This window comes from Sprattus sprattus, assembly GCF_963457725.1.
Source record: "Sprattus sprattus genome assembly, chromosome: 2".
Taxonomy (NCBI): domain Eukaryota; kingdom Metazoa; phylum Chordata; class Actinopteri; order Clupeiformes; family Clupeidae; genus Sprattus; species Sprattus sprattus.
This window is the reverse complement of record NC_137921.1, coordinates 25,693,761-25,710,171: the sequence shown is the minus strand read 5'-3', so window position 1 is coordinate 25,710,171 and position 16,411 is coordinate 25,693,761. Positions and strand designations below refer to the sequence as shown.

General features: G+C 39.1%; 1 protein-coding gene across 1 annotated transcript; it reads left to right on the top strand.

The window, feature by feature from the left end:
* Positions 1-8,704: 8,704 nt before the first annotated feature.
* On the top strand, positions 8,705-14,059 carry LOC308381831 (adhesion G protein-coupled receptor F5-like; the record flags this gene model as incomplete). Its single annotated transcript, XM_080859440.1, has 7 exons — positions 8,705-8,717; positions 9,925-10,100; positions 10,480-10,650; positions 10,817-12,175; positions 12,279-12,315; positions 12,622-12,681; positions 13,995-14,059. 7 exons carry the CDS (start codon positions 8,705-8,707, stop codon positions 14,057-14,059), a joined length of 1,881 nt encoding a protein of 626 aa, XP_080715566.1.
* Between the last annotated feature and the right edge of the window lie 2,352 nt (positions 14,060-16,411).

Below are 16,411 nucleotides of genomic sequence, written 5' to 3'. Positions count from 1 at the left end.
TTTTTACCTGCTCAAAACATAAGAGGTATATGTATTCTTCTGACTTGTTGATGGGAATAATTCTAGTAAGATTTTAAATGTGTTTACGCTTCGAAAAACGTTTCCAGATATAGATGAGTGTGTGGAGGTTTCAGGCCTGTGTGGGCCAAACTCTGTGTGCTCCAACAACAATGGAGGCTACAGCTGCTCTTGCCAGAGTGGATACCAAGGCACAAATACAAGCAAACCTATAGATAACAGTAATAAATGCAAAGGTAAATGGCTTTCAAAATTGTTATACCATACTGGGAAGAAAACTGTGCTAAATGGTCTACAATAGTTACAGTCATTGTGTTTCTCCTAGTTGTAATAGTTATTATAACTATTAAAAGGGACAGTTGGCGTAATGGTGGATTCCATATGATCTCAAAAAAAGAATGATTCAGATATTTGTAAGTCAAACACCACATAACTAATTTCTTGAGATGTACACCATTAGCTTTAGGTGTCTGAGGGGGCATCTGGAGACATCATAGATACTATCCCCATTAGGCATGTCAAGACCTTGGCCAGTTACATGCTGCTAAGCTTGATGGATGAACTAGTGAAATACAATTTGTCAACACAGCTTTTTCTCCTGGAGTGGCTATCATGTAAAGTCTGGTGTATGAATGAAACACATTGTCTGAATTAGCATAACTATAGCCAATAATGATGCTTTCTGTTGTTTAGATGTTGACGAATGTCTCCAGAAGTCCTCATTTTGTGGTCCAAAGTCAGTTTGCAACAACAGTGTTGGCAGCTACAGGTGTTTTTGTCAGAGTGGATATCGTGCTAGAAATGCCAGTCGAGTGCTAAGTGAGCAGAACGCCTGTGAAGGTGAGGTTTCAGAAGAGGTATAATTACGCTTCTGACTTGTTGACGGGAATAACTCTAGTAAGATTTTAAATTTGTTTAATTTTTGAAAAACGTTTCATTACTTTATTTACTTAATAAAAAAATGCATTGTGGAATTGAATTGTGTTTTACTAATGTATTCTTAATGTTTTAGATGTGGATGAATGTCTTCAGACTCCATCAGTCTGTGGTCCAAACTCAGTCTGTAATAACACAGGCGGACACTACAACTGCTCATGCCTGAGTGGATACAGTGTCAACAGTTTAAATGTACAAATTGGTGTTTACAATCCCTGCACAGGTGAGTGTGCTGTGAAGCTGATGCCTTTCATCAGTCATGAGTACAATTCCATTTTTACTGTCAACATGATTGTGGATACTATTATGACTACCCTCATACCCTTTGTTGTAATGTTTTTAGATATACATGAATGTATGGAGACAGCAAATTTGTGCGGCCCCAACTCAATTTGTACCAACAACAATGGAAGCTACAACTGTTCCTGCACGAGTGGCTATCATGTTGAGAAGGCAAACTATCCCATAAGTGACAAGAACCTATGCATTGGTAAATATATTTTTACTGGAGAATTAAATGGAGCGAAATCTGATACAATTTTAGGTGATACTTTACCAGAACAGGCTTTTGCAGTGAATTATAATTTAATTGATAAAGGTTTATGATTATTATTATTATTATTATTATTATGGTACACATGTATACTGTCTTACAGTGTTTATCAAGAGCCACGGCATGGAACATTACAACAACAACAATTTACTCTACACATATAATAACAGTACATAGATATAATTACTAATTTAGTGTATGTATCATATATTGATGTATATAATGTGAAAATGTTTAATCAGAAACTCAACATGAATGTTCTTAAAAATATCTACACTACAATTTGTATTTCATTACAGTCACAACAACATCAGCTCCTACCACATCACCCGCTCCTTCAACAACACCCAGTCCTTCAACAACAACAACAACACCTGCTCCTACAACAACAACAACAACAACACCCGCTCCTACAACAACACCAACAACAACAACAACAACAACAACCACAACCACCACAACCACAACAGCTCAAGGTATGTAACAGCCAAGATCAGGGCCCTATTCGTTGTACGTGGTTCAATTAAGTCAATCAAATGTCCTATTAGCTAGTTTAAATTAAAGTGATGATTGAGGACAGGCAGTCTCGGTTCTTACCAGGCTGATCCGCACTCAAACAATGTCGTTAATTCGACCAGACTTCACTTATTAAGGCAATTGTGCGTGCCCATCCTACTTCAAAAGGGGGAAGCGTCGATCACCAAAACCATGATGACCATGACAGTACAATGGCTACTAAACTCAAAGAAAGAGCCTTTTTTTCCTCCGCTGGTGAGCAGGAGATGATCATGAATGCTTATGAAGAATACAAGACCATAATCATGGCAAAATTCAACACCACCACTGCTGTGAGCGCAAGACTGGCTGTGTATGGGGGATATCTATGTATGTATATATTACGACAAGTGTGACATTGGTACAGGGGGTAAAGGAGTTGTTTAGAGGAGTCGTTTAGTGAATGACTAAATGTAAATTCATTAATAAGAAATTAATAAATTGATGCAGTGAAAAGAAATTGTGTGTATTTCTCTCTATTATCATTAGTCAACCATAATCATTTTCTACAATAATGATATGCTATGGTGTACTAATAACACTGTCATATAATTATTAGTGCTTTGTTCTCCGCATGGACGACACTACAAAACTGTACCACTCGCAAAAAAGCGAAAGATAATGCACAGTCAATGCTCGGCTGCAGAGTGTGGTGTTTGCAATAAATGGCTTGAGAAGGTCTTGTAAATAAATTATTCCTTGTAGGCTGAATTGGTAGCGCACATACAAGAACTCATCATGATGGAATAACGGATCTTGGCGAACGCGAAGAACTCACTCCCTATGAAATGCTTGTCTAACTAATATCGCTCCTTCGCCAATGGGATCTCTGAGGAAGGGAGGTGCCGTTTTTTTTATAGGAGAGTGGCAAGCTTATCCAGCTCACTAAAGCTGTCAAGTTTATTGATGTGATGCTATGATGATTTAGCCAATGTTGCTACGACGAACCTAAAAGGCGGACTCATGTTATCTTATCCTGAAAATTATCTTGGTAACTCGCTAAACGGGGTACAACGAATAATGCCCAGAGCTATATTTAATCACTTCATTTTACACTTGGCAAAATCACCTGTGACATTCTCTTGTGTGACTACAATGTTCCTACATGTGAATATCAATAAATCTGTGAATATTGTTATGAATGTTTGCTTCGTGAGATTTAAGAAAGGATGCAGATAAACACCATGGGCCCTATCTTGCACCCAGCGCAATTGACATTGTCACCGACGCATGTATTATTCCTATCTTGCACCCGGCGCACAGCGGGATTTTCCCTCCAGAGGTGCGCGTCGAAATGAACTTGCGCCGGCATGGGCGGGACGGAACAGAGAAGGCGTTTCTCTGGCGCAAGTCTTCCTTTGTGGTATCTTGCAGTTTCAAATCGACATTGCGCCGTTGACCAGAAAAAAGCTAGTCTAATGTCACAGGCGCATTGTGTAGAGTCTGTGGCGGGTATTCAGACGCTATTTTAAGGACGCGTGCTTGGCTGCACAGTAGGCTACACTTTACTTCTCTCTTCTACACGAGAGATATACACCAATTTTTTGGCAAGCCATATATAATTACAAGGAAATAAAGTATTTACCACATAAGGAAATCGTTGTGATATCCATATCCAAGATATTTTAAAAATAGGCATACATCTAGCGTACACATTGACCCAAATGATTCAGGTTAATTGTAATGGCGGTTCTGATGTCTGCCATCTCCTGGCAGATGAGCTGGGGACAGACGCACACTGTTCCTATCACAGTCTGCGGCGAGATAAGGAGAAAAGGGAGGGAGAGGGAGAGATCGGAAGAGAGGAGAGCCTGATCAGTGGCTGGCCGCACGCGCGCACGCACACACACACACTCACACTCACTCGCTCTCTCTCTGGCAGATGAGCTGGGGACAGACGCACACTGTCCCTATCACAGTCTGCAATAAGTTCGGCTATACATGCAGTTACGTCAGGTCTAGTCCGACATGCTGGGGAATTCATAAAATTTCCCGTAACACCCGACAGCCAAGAGAGGGCTAAGCAGTCGTTCTGGGAGAAGTATGGGTTCCCTGGCGTCCTTGGCGCTATAGACTGCATCCATATTCACATACGTGCCCCCCCAGTGTTTTACACAACATTGCCATGAATCATGGATGTGTCAATGACATAAATGAGGATAGATTAGAGGACTTTAGAAGACGTGAGGTTGAACTGCATGTGCCGATGGGTGCAATATTATTACCATGCATACATAACCTAGTGATTCATTGAGGGTGAACCCAAAACATCGGAAAGTATGTTTTTGTGACTTTTATTTCAAATATGTTGCCACCAAAAAACGAATGCTAGTAACTGGAAAAAATACAAACGAGAAATTAAAAGTAGAAACATTTCTCCAAACAAGCATGGGAAAATATTGCCGTGATTGTTTCTGGTAACACACGTTCTGGTGGCCTCACGGTCTTCCTCCAGGTAATTCCGCCATTATAATAACAAGCCGCTATGGAATATGCGCTCCTCGCTCTTAAAGGGAATGTGAGGTGACGCTCTGATTGGTTTATTGCATATTACGCCCAAACCACACCTATGGCTGAGTAACCTCCTTTGGACCAACCCATTTGACATTTGCGCTGGGCGCAAGTGTGTTTTTTCCGCCGTTATAATAGCAAATGCGCCATAGAGCCGCCCACACAGCTACTTGCGTTTGGCGCTGTCCTACTTGCGTTTCTGATCGTTAAAATATGTCTTCATAAACAATGCTATCAAACATTTGCCAATGTGTCTTTTTATACTCATTTCCATTATACTCCTATTTTTTTTTAGAATGCTGTGAATTCAGTATCGCAAAGAGCTGTACATTTCTTTTTTGTAGGAGAGTCCTCTGCAATGAGTCTAACATTGGATGCTACCTTTGATACTAGTTTAACCAATCCAAATAGTGAAAACTTCAGGACGTTGGCAACAAACATAGAATCAGCAGTAAGTATTATTTATCAATTAATGAATCCCCATTTTAGTATTTACAATAACTACTCCGCTGAAAATATTTAATTTTCCACACAAACTAATGTCATGTTGATAGTTTACTGGTAATATTGTGTTCTTTATTCAGGTTGAAAATATTTACAGAGAAGTGGATGGGTTCCGATCTGTGACTGTAACAGCATTCAGGTAAAAAGTGTGGCTATTTTTTTGTGTACCTTCCTCAGACCCCTCTTGCTCTTATTCAGTAAAGCATGTTATTGAAGATGCCATATACAGTACATTTATACAGTGCCCTCCACAAATATTGGCACCCCTAGTGAATATGAGCTAAACAGGCTATAAAGAAATATGTCTTTGCTGTTTATCCTCTTGGTCTTTCACTCAAAATATTCACAAAATCTTGCCTTTTCATTGAAGTAAAACTATTGAAAGAAAAAAAAAACTGTTGACATTAAATAAATATTTTTCCCCAAAACATGTGTGCCACAATTATTGGCACCCCTAGAAAAATCTTTAATTAAAATCTAACTGAAGTATATTTCCAGTCATGTTTTACATTTTTAAGTTCACCTGTTTGATGAGGAACTCTTATGAGGTCAACCATGACTTCCAGTTCCACTGGCGTACAAATATGAGGTGACATAGGCCAAATTCCATTAGTCATTCATCACTATGGGAAAGACCCAAATAACACAGTGACGATGTGCGACGAAAAGTTGTTGAGCTGGACAAATCAAGAAATGGGCACAAGAAAATCTCTAAACAGTTGAAAATACCCATGTCCACTATCATGGACATAATTAAGAAGTTTAAAGCGACAGGAGTGAATCAGCTTGAAAGAGGACGTGTCTGTACATTGACCCCACGTGCCGTGAGGGGGATGGTTCTACTGGCAAAATAATCTCAAAGGATCACAGCAGGAGAATTGTAGAGGTTAGTTGAGTCTTGGGGTCAGAAAGTCTCCAAAACTACCATCAGACGCCACCTACATCACCACAAGTTGTTTTGGAGGGTTTCCAGAAATAAGCCTCTGCTGTCAATCAACAAGAAACTAAAGCGCCTACAGTTTGCCGAATGTAAGTCAGACTTTCAATGGGACTGAGTAATATGGTCAGATGAGACCAAAATAAAGCTTTTTGGCAACAAACATCAAAGGTGGGTTTGGCGTAGACAGAAAGATAGCCATATAGAAAAGCACCCCATACCCAATGTGAAGTATGGCGGCGGATCTTTGATGTTGTGGGGCTGTTTTTCTTCCAAAGGCCCTGGACATCTAGTTAGGATACATGGTATCATGGACTCCATCAAATACCAGCAGATATTTAATGAAAACCTAACAGCTCCCTCCAGTAAGCCTTAAAATGGGCCGTGGTTTGACCTTCCAGCAGGACAATGATCAAATGCACACCTCAAAATCAACACAAAAATGGTTCACCGACCACAGAATAAAGGTTTTGCCATGGCCATCACAGTCCCCTGACCTAAACCCCATAGAAAATCTGTGGGGTGAGCTGTAGCCATGTCTACAAACGTTGACCTCAGATTCTGAAAGATCTGGAGAGATACTGCATTTAGGAATGGTCTCAGATCCCGTGCCATGTGTTCTCCAACCTCATCACGCATTATAGGAGAAGACTTAGAGCTATTATCTTGGCAAATGGAGGCTGCACAAAACATTACATTAAGGGGTGCCAATAATTGTGGCACACATGTTTTGGGGGAAAATATTTATTTAATGTCAACAGTTTTTTTTCTTTCAATAATTTACATCAATGAAAAGGTCAGATTTTTGTGAATATTTTGAGTGAAAGACCAAGAGGATAAACAGCAAAGACAGATTTTTTATAGCCTGTTTAGCTCATATTCACTAGGGGTGCCAATATTTGTGGAGGGCACGGTATACACAAAACTCATCTTCCCATGACTGGTCATTGTTATGACTGTGCTAATGATGTTTGATGTTATGAGAGCTTACTATCATGAACCTATTGTGGAATCTGACATTCTGTTAACTGGAACGGCAAGTAGTGGGTAACACTTCCACCTTCTATCACTGGCCTAGCATAGTTATGTCATGAAGTTGTTCTGACTGGAGGCTCATTGTTCATGGCAAATTATTTATATTCATTTATTAGTGTGTCTTGGCAGTTGTCATAGTGTTAAATGCTGTGGCAAAGCTTAGATTTACTCATGCACTAGCATCTGATTTTCCCATTATTAATGTGGTGATTTGATTACCTTCAGATGCAGTTTAGACCAGTTATTCCCTTGCCAAACTTTTATATACTCAGACACAGGCCAGTGGCTGACAATTTCAAATGACCAGCATAAAAACTGGATGTTTCTTTACTGCTAGCAAAGAGCTTAGAATGAAAGATGTTCTATTTCTGTCAGCTATGTTCCAAATGATTTCCAGAGCTCCTATGTTTCACTGAAGCAAAGTTGCAAAAAATATGGCTAAGATAGGTCATGAAGTGTCCTCTGCAGTGATACTTTGTTAAAAACAACTGTTTTCTCTTTCATGGCTTCTGTAATAAGTGACCAGTGATCAACCAGGACATTTGTAAAGTATTGAACAGTTTAGCTGAGAAATTTCTATCAGCTATTGCCAGCAACATTTAGTATGTAGTTCTCACAACATCTTCTTTAAGGCTGTCAAAGCCAACTTCATGTAATGTGTCCTGTCTGAGGTAAGCTATTACATTTGCGAATGATGCACTTGTGAATGTCCAATAAATCCAATGTATTTTATGCACCATAACCATTCCTCTTGTTATTCTGTTCTTATACAGCTCTCATTTGTTCTTAACTGAGTGATTTGGGCTCACCAAGGGCTTCAGAAAAATCCAAACATTGAATATTATTAAATAGTTTTTTGTGATATTTTTTTTGCAGGCAAGGTAGTGTAATAGTTGATTTAGCCATGATTCATAGTGGCATCGACTGGACTCAGATAAAAGGACGAAATGAAGCTCTGACTACAGAACTCAAAAATGCAGGTTATGCTGTTGCTGAAAACTTTCTTTCTGAAAGTGGTAAGAGTCCATCCAACATAAACTCTTCTATTTTTCTATATCAATGAAGTTCAGTTTATTCAGAGGTACTGTCATTTCTCTCCACAAAGTTGAAAAAAAACTTCTCGAAACGGAAGACCCCCACGCTGGAGATGATGCTGTGTTATTGAAATGCCCTGAATCAAGTGACACAGTTGGTGAACCAGAATGGACATTCAAAGGAAAAACACTCACAAACACAAATAAATATCAGATTTCACCTGATCTCAAGACTCTCACCATCAGAGAAGTTGCCCTTAGTGACCAGGGTAAATCAGATTCATTGAAATTAGACTGAATGTTTTATTTTCCTCAAGTATATACTGTATGAAGAGAAGTTCAGTAGAGTAAAATGCATGGTAAATTGTTCATGGCTGTGCTGGACTTAACTGGACATCTGTGGTGCTTGTCTGCTTTGATCCTGCAGGTCTTTACGGCTGCAGATATGACAGAATCTCAGCACCAACTCTCTTTTATTGGGGCACTGTAACAATCAAACAAAACCCTCAGATTCAGCCAAATTTTCTTACAAAATCTGTTATTTGTAAAGCAGAGGATCCTGTTGTTGTGAGTTGCTGTGTGAAGGACCCATACAAAGTCAAATTGATTGATGTTGGAGATATGACCCCAACGAGTAAGTACAGAGCTGGTGTTCAATCTGTGTAGAATGCCAGCCAAGTTGGCTGTTTATTATACGGCTCTTAAGTATGCTGCAGAATGTTCCATTGATTGAAACCCAACGTACGGAGATCTGATATTTCTTCAAAATGACTGATGCAAAAAATTGTATTGAGTGTAGTCTCACAAGCAGAAATATCTTTATCTAGATTTTATCCACTTCTAAATAACACACCATCATGTTATAATATACATTTCTTACGTATTCTTTTCAAAGTGTCCAAAATGTTGTTTTTCTGCTTTCTATTTTAAGTGATTGTTTTGACCTTAAAGAATATCTCAGTTGTTTCAACGGCATCTTTTGCATTAGGGGGTTGGGTTTGCGAGTTTTTACATTTTGTAGCATTTGTTTTTTATTCATTGCTGGCTTACAATTCTTCAGTAGTTTATTTAGCAGAACATATTCAGCACACGTTTGTAAAATAGGCTTTTTTTTTAATGTTGCGAATTCAGCATTAATTCACAAAATATTTAACATTTTTGTCTGTGTATGGTCATAGATGTTATGTGACAGTTTAGTAGGTTAATTGATCATTTTATTTCCTTTTTTTTCTACATTTGAAGGTACCTTAGAAAACAAAAGGTATTGTGTTAAAGTAACATATCCCACGAAAACTGAAGATTGTGGCAATACATTGACATTTTCATGCCAACTTGACACTGAAAAGGACCAACTCAAAAACAGAAGAAAAAACATTAAGTTGATTGTTGGTGCACGAAATGAAGGTACATTTCCTCATTTGTTTTCTTTTTCATTTATTTGTTTGTCAGTTTTTTTTAGTCAGTTCAGCTCAAAATATTTGCTTATCAATACCAAGAGCTCACTTACAAGTTTGCTTCTTTACCACACAGTGCAGTAGATATAATACAATACATGTATTAGTGGAGTATAAACTGTTCTGTATGGAGCAGAATTATGCAGCTTTTTCCTACAACAGACATGCATGTTGTTCGCTTAAACTTGAACCAAAATGAGAACAATTTAAAAACTTTGATAAAAAAAAGTATTGTCAAAGCGGAAACGATACAGCAATGTACTCATATTGCCTTTCCTTTGTCATACATAGCCTTTGTCATAAGTCTTTGTTAGCCTCAACATAAGTAGCATGACAAAAAAAAACACCCACAAGTGTGTTCTGAAATGTGAACTTTGATTTCTGCAGTAACAACTTGTGAGGACGACGTGTTTGGAGTTGGAAAAGAAGAAGATATCGTAACAGTTTCCTGTGCTGAAGGGAAAGTTGGTCAACAACAGTATAAGTGTACTAAAGGTGAATGGGTTCCTCTGCAGGACGACTGTGTCTTAGAAGTCATCAAAAACCTGGAAGATCAATCACAGGTAATGTTCTCTGTACTATTGAGTATTTTCTAGATTCTTCTATTATGTTAAGTCCAGTCCATCCAGGATCTTGTGAGGGTTTGTTGCGATATTGTTGCTAGTTTGATGCCCCCCCCCCCCCCCATTTCCTGCGGGGAAAATTATGATCCAACCAGGAGGATTGGTTGTGATAACTGTGGACAAAAGGGACTGAATTTGCTGCGCGAATTCTCAAACATTGCCTTTCAAATTGCTGTGATTTTTACAAGGCAATAGAATAAATAATGCAGAAATTCCATGACTTTCCATTCCATTCAATAATTCCATTCCTGTTTTTAATTACATGCTTTGAATGTTTCCAAGCCCTGATTTTTAGCAAGAGAACTATTTTCCCCAACAGGGCATAACTGGAGGGGATGTTCCTAAATTTGTTGAGCAGCTCAATAACGCCACACTGCAGAATGATGATCTAGTTGTTTCTTCACAAGCAACTGTCACATCTATTGTGACCATACTTGACAATATTGCAACAGCTTCCGTTACAATCGAAGTGGACCAGGAGGTGATGGAGGTATGGTGTTTTGAAATGTGAAACTTTTTTTTTTTTTTTACTAACAATTGTCCGCAGAAAAAAATACATATTGAGAGTGTTTTCTATTAAACTGATCTTTATTGGTGGCATTTACCACCAAAAGCCTTTTCTAACCCATTCCTTTTTGTCAATTGTATTTTCACAGAATTTCCTTCAAACTGTGAATGTCCTTGTGTCCCCGAGTGCAAATGCTGTCTGGAATAGCTTAAATGGTGATACCAATGAAACTCGTAAAAATGCCAGCTCCAACTTGTTGCGCGCTGTGGAAAAAATGGCAGGTGCACTGGCAAATGAAGACACATATCAGATTGTTACAGAAACCCTTTCTTTGAACAAAGCTGTGGTGACTGAAGCCAATAATTTGCTCATGATAAACTCATCTGAAATTGAAATCCCTGCAACAGAGCTATCTGGGAGGAACACCTCAGTCACAGTCGTGGTATTTTTTTCCCTTAATAATGTTATCCCAGTCAGAACTTTACATAACTCCAAAGACAATACCCTGAATGGCAACGTTATTTTGGTCAATACAAGTCAACCTCTTGACAACATCTCTCTGACCTTTGAGAAAAACAATACAGAATTGGCTAACCCCCTTTGTGTCTTTTGGAACTTTGATCTTTTCAACAAAACTGGTGGATGGGATTCATTTGGGTGTGAGCCGATGTTCGATGGAAATATCACAGTCACATGCGAGTGCAATCACACAACTTCCTTTTCCATTCTCATGTCCCCTTATATTCCACCCGTAGCCAAAATCGCCCTGGAAGTCATAACGTATGTTGGAGTTGGAATATCAATGGGCAGCTTGGTCATCTGCCTAATAATTGAGATCATTGTTTGGCGTGCCATCACAAAGAATGACACAGCCTACTTGCGACACGTCTGCATTGTAAACATTGCTGTGTCCCTGTTGATGGCTGACATCTGGTTCATCGTAGGAGCAGCTGTATCGGATGAAAATGGAGCAGACGCGGGGCCCTGCACTGCAGCTACGTTTTTTGCCCACTTATTTTATCTGGCAATGTTCTTCTGGATGCTGTTATCAGCCCTACTGCTCTTTTACCGCATTGTGTGGCCCTTCGGAAACATATCCAGGTTGGCCATGATGCTAATTGGCTTTTTTATTGGCTACGGTTGCCCTCTCATTATAACAGTGGTAACTGTGGCTTCGACAGCTGGACATGATGGCTATATCAACTCAAATAATACGTGCTGGCTTAACTGGACTGAGACAAAGGCCCTGTTGGCCTTTGTGATCCCTGTCTTGGTCATTGTGGTCATCAACCTTTGTGTCATGATCGTGGTCCTGTCCAAAATGCTAAAAAGAGGAGTGGGAGACACTGAGGAAAATAGTGAAAAACAAAACCTAAAGGTCATTGCAAAATGTGTGGCCGTTTTAACTCCACTGTTTGGCCTAACCTGGGGATTTGGCATTGGCATCTTGATTGAACCAGATAGTTTTGGACTTCATGTTGTTTTTGCATTCCTGAATTCTTTTCAGGTATGCTTTTGGATTACCATATATTATATCAACTGAATGCACTTTTAATATTGTTCTGTGTATTTGTTGAATACATTCTCTCATGCATATTTCTCTTTCAAAGGGTTTCTTCATTTTGGTGTTTGGGACCCTTTTGGATAGTAAGGTATGTATTGTCACTAAAGTCAGTCAAATCTCCGTCTTGGAATATAACAGCACTGTATGTTTATTTGTTTGTTAGCTTGTTTTTTCAGAAACAAATTAATTCTGAAAGCAACGGGCAACATAAAATAACAGTCAAATAATGAACTCAATCTTTATTGAACACCTACTGTACATCTTTGTATGACAGCTGAACAGTATTAATAAGCTTAGCACACATCCATGAAATGTCTTAATTTTTTTCTACAGGAAGCTATGGCCACAAATATGCTAATCATTTACATGTCATCCTCTCGTATGTCTAGATTCGAACTGCTCTGGCCGGAAAACCACTGATCTCAACCTCCGGATCAGGACAAACAAGAGTAAGCATATACATAACATATAGCATACAACAAACAAAAAGCCGTGGCCAAGAATGAACAGTGGAAAAGGATGATACAAAAAAGTGTCACACAAGTGTTACACAACTTAAATAAAAAGTTTTGGATCAACGTGTTTTATATTGGCTATATAAACATAGGCTGGCTCCACCTGCCTATTGCTCACAGCTCAGTTTCCTTTTCTCTGTGATAATAGTCTGGACACTCTGTTTGCAAGATGGAACAGGGCCATTCTGAGTGGCCTCCAATCAGTGACCAGTGGGGGTGGCTAAGTGCGATGAAATATAGTGTTTGTCTCTAAATGTAGTTCCAGCAATGGCGGCAGTGCAAGAGCTACATGAAACGATACCAACAGTAGTAGCAATGCTAACAAACATAGAAGAATTTAAGCTGGAGTAAGAGTAATATGTAAATGTATTCATTAAGGGCGAAAACATTGTTTATTTACTGCCAACAGGGTTTGGGAAAAGGAAAATATATCAGTTTGAACTGTTAGTGGTAAAGTAGGAAGTAAATGAATCCCATGGTGGTCTATGCAGATTGGTTAAAGGCTGGTCCAGTGGTTTCAAAATGAACCTGAAGTCTACGCCCATTAGGATGCAATGACTGGAAGCAATTCCCAGTGGAGCGTGGCCAGACCCTACCTATTCACAAATTGAATTTGGGTCTTGTTATAGCAGGCTCATATAAAGACCCTGTTTTTAAAAGTAAAATATATATATAAACATAAAAATCCAATATAAAATTCCACTATAACTCACCATTGAGTAAATACTTATTCTAATCACAGTGACATACTGAGGGTTCTCCAGAATAACACTCTGAACCACACCAAAATAAGCAAATAAAAATGAATTGTGGTAGAGTCATGCTTCATTACATTGTGCCCTACATGCTCATAATGGAATTGTTCTGTGATGTATCTGTTACTGGAGAAGGTTTTTGGATTTGAAATAATCTGTATTTGTTTTACATTCTGTCTGTTATAGAGCACAAGTGGAGGAGTGTCATCTTCTAATGGTTTGGGTATCATTCAAAGGATTAGAAGGAAAAGTAAGAGAGCACCTTTTACTGATTGATTATCGTTATTATTATTATTATTATTATTATTATTACAATTACAAGAAGTAGTAGTATCCAAAGTTTAATTATGGCATATTAATATCAATGTATACCATTATTATAAGAAGTAGTAGTAGTAGTATCCACAGTTTAATTCTGGCATGTAAATATCATCCTTGGAGTTTACAAGAGTGATTATCATCAATCAGTTTTCTTCATTTTTGTTCTTGCAGGAGGATACCACATCTCTAAGACATCAAACCCCTCCACCTCTTCAGATTCTTCTGTCAATATCTAGCAGTTTAATATTTTAAACTTTATGGATAGTTATTTGTCCGTTTTAAAATGGAGAGAATACATTGAATAATGTCAATTCTCTTTGTAGCAAAACTTAACCAAAAAATCCCATGAGACCATCATGAAAATGCACAATTGGGCATTAGACTTCAAAAAGGTTGTACTATAATTTTTTTTTTTTTTTTTTTTTTTACAAAATCTGTTAATGTTTTTGCACTTACCGGTACCATTTCTTCCACTTCAAATGAAAAACTACCGGGCTGCTGTAACAGCATGAAGGAAAATACTCAAATTTGTTTACCTATGTGCCATGTCATTAAAAGCAGTGTGCATTGCAAGGAGAGTCATCATTCATTATTGGTGCTATTTGCTCCAGTGTATCTTTAACCTTCAAACAAAAATAATAAGTTCTAATGAGTTCTTTAGTATGAACAAATCTGAGTATGATGTAGCATTAATGTTTTAAAAGTCAGATTGCCTATGTATTCCTTTATATTGTGGCAACATATTTGAAATAAAAGTCACAAAAACATACTTTCCGATGTTTTGGGTTCACCCTCACCCTCCTCTAATCTATCCTCATTTATGTCATTGACACATCCATGATTCATGGCAATGTTGTGTAAAACACAACATGCCACAAAGAATGCTGCGACTTTTTGAGGACTGTACTGTAAAGTACCACCTGACCGATACTTCTCCCAGAACACCTGCTTAGCCCTCTCCTGGCTGTTGGGTGTGCGCAATGGACAAAAATTACGATTAAAGAGAGGCGCACCAGAGGCAACCAGGCCATACACGTTCAGGTATTGTCCGTTCTTGGATTCCTGGCTGCAGGAACGTTCCGATGAGAAATTGGAGACCAGTCGAGCAATCCCCGTCATCATTAAGCAGAATTTTTGCCCGATGTTCTTCGCAGTATACTATCCCATATGCCCGCAATTTATTAGATTTCCATACAGTGCCCAGCAAAATGTGAAAGAGGATTTCCTGCGTAAAACAGGGTTCCCAATGTATTCTCATCCAGATTTCGCACACTCAGAAAGCCTAGGAAGCCTACTTCAGTACAGTACAGGTCGGTAGTGGAGTGCACCAAAGCCTTGGTGCTGCTGCCGCAGATGCGGCCTCTGGTGCTACTCGTGCCGCAGGTGCTGGTGCTTCGGAGACGTGTCTACTATATGGCAAATGCTTTGTTTTTGCCATTACGCCACCAGACAGGCTTTCTAACGATGTTGTGGCCCGCATCTGCTGTTCCATCAGCAGAACGTTGATGTCAGCCTCACTTTAATTCTTCTGTTTACATGTTTCTTTCTTGCTTGCCACTGTCACAGAGAGTTTGTGCATTGAGGATGCGCTCTGTTTGTGCATTGATAATATGCTGATTAGATTAAATAGGGGCGTTTTGAGGGCGGAGATTCAGTTGCGCACAATTTCACGACCATTTGTGATATATAACCGAAGGATTGGCGTACACGTGTTTTTTGTGTGTACGTCTGTTTTCTGTGGATCTCACTTACGCTCATTTCAGGAAATGTCTTAGACAAAATGTAGGATGGTTTCTACGCAACGTTTTATAAATGAGGCCCAATGTCAATTGCGCTGGGTGCAAGATAGGGCCCATGAAGCTAATTGTGCAGTCTGTTGTCAAAACCTTAAACTATTTCACACGGTAAAACACAATTTGCAGCTCTCACTTAGACATTTCAGCAAAACTCTAAACACATTCTCAGTCTCAAAACACATTCTGCACTCCAATTCACATGTCATCCATACTGGTAAACACAAGTGGCAACAATCAAATACAAAATGAGGACAAATGTCATTGATTAAACACAACCACTCAAAATTATTTTAACTTGTATCAAATGATGTGACACAACCAATATAAGCCAGTTTAGAGAGCAAACCGGTTGTTGAAGGTGGAAAGGAGAAAGTCTGAGAATGGATAGAATAAACAATTTGAGACTGAGAAGGGTGATTTGCATATGCTGCATATGCTTGGTGTGCCGGCAGATTACGTGAGTTTGCCACCATTCGACTTTCACTTTCAGTTTTGCGTAGTTTTGCGTCATGTCCGGCAGACCCGACTGTAGCGAGTGTGTGCCTGAGCCTCGTGGCCCAACACCGGTTAACGAAAGCAAAGAAAGCAGTGCAAACAGTAAAAATAGAGAAAGTACAACTGGCGTACTCACCATCTCGGGAGATGCTACTGTGGATAGTATTAGGTCGGAGTTGCTCACCATCGAAACACTTGTTGAGGATCTACTCTGCCGCCAGTTGGAGCTGAAAGCCCTGCTCCTCCAGCTACACAAGCATGGAGCTCCATTTCCAGCTGATGGCGGGGTGTCTCCGG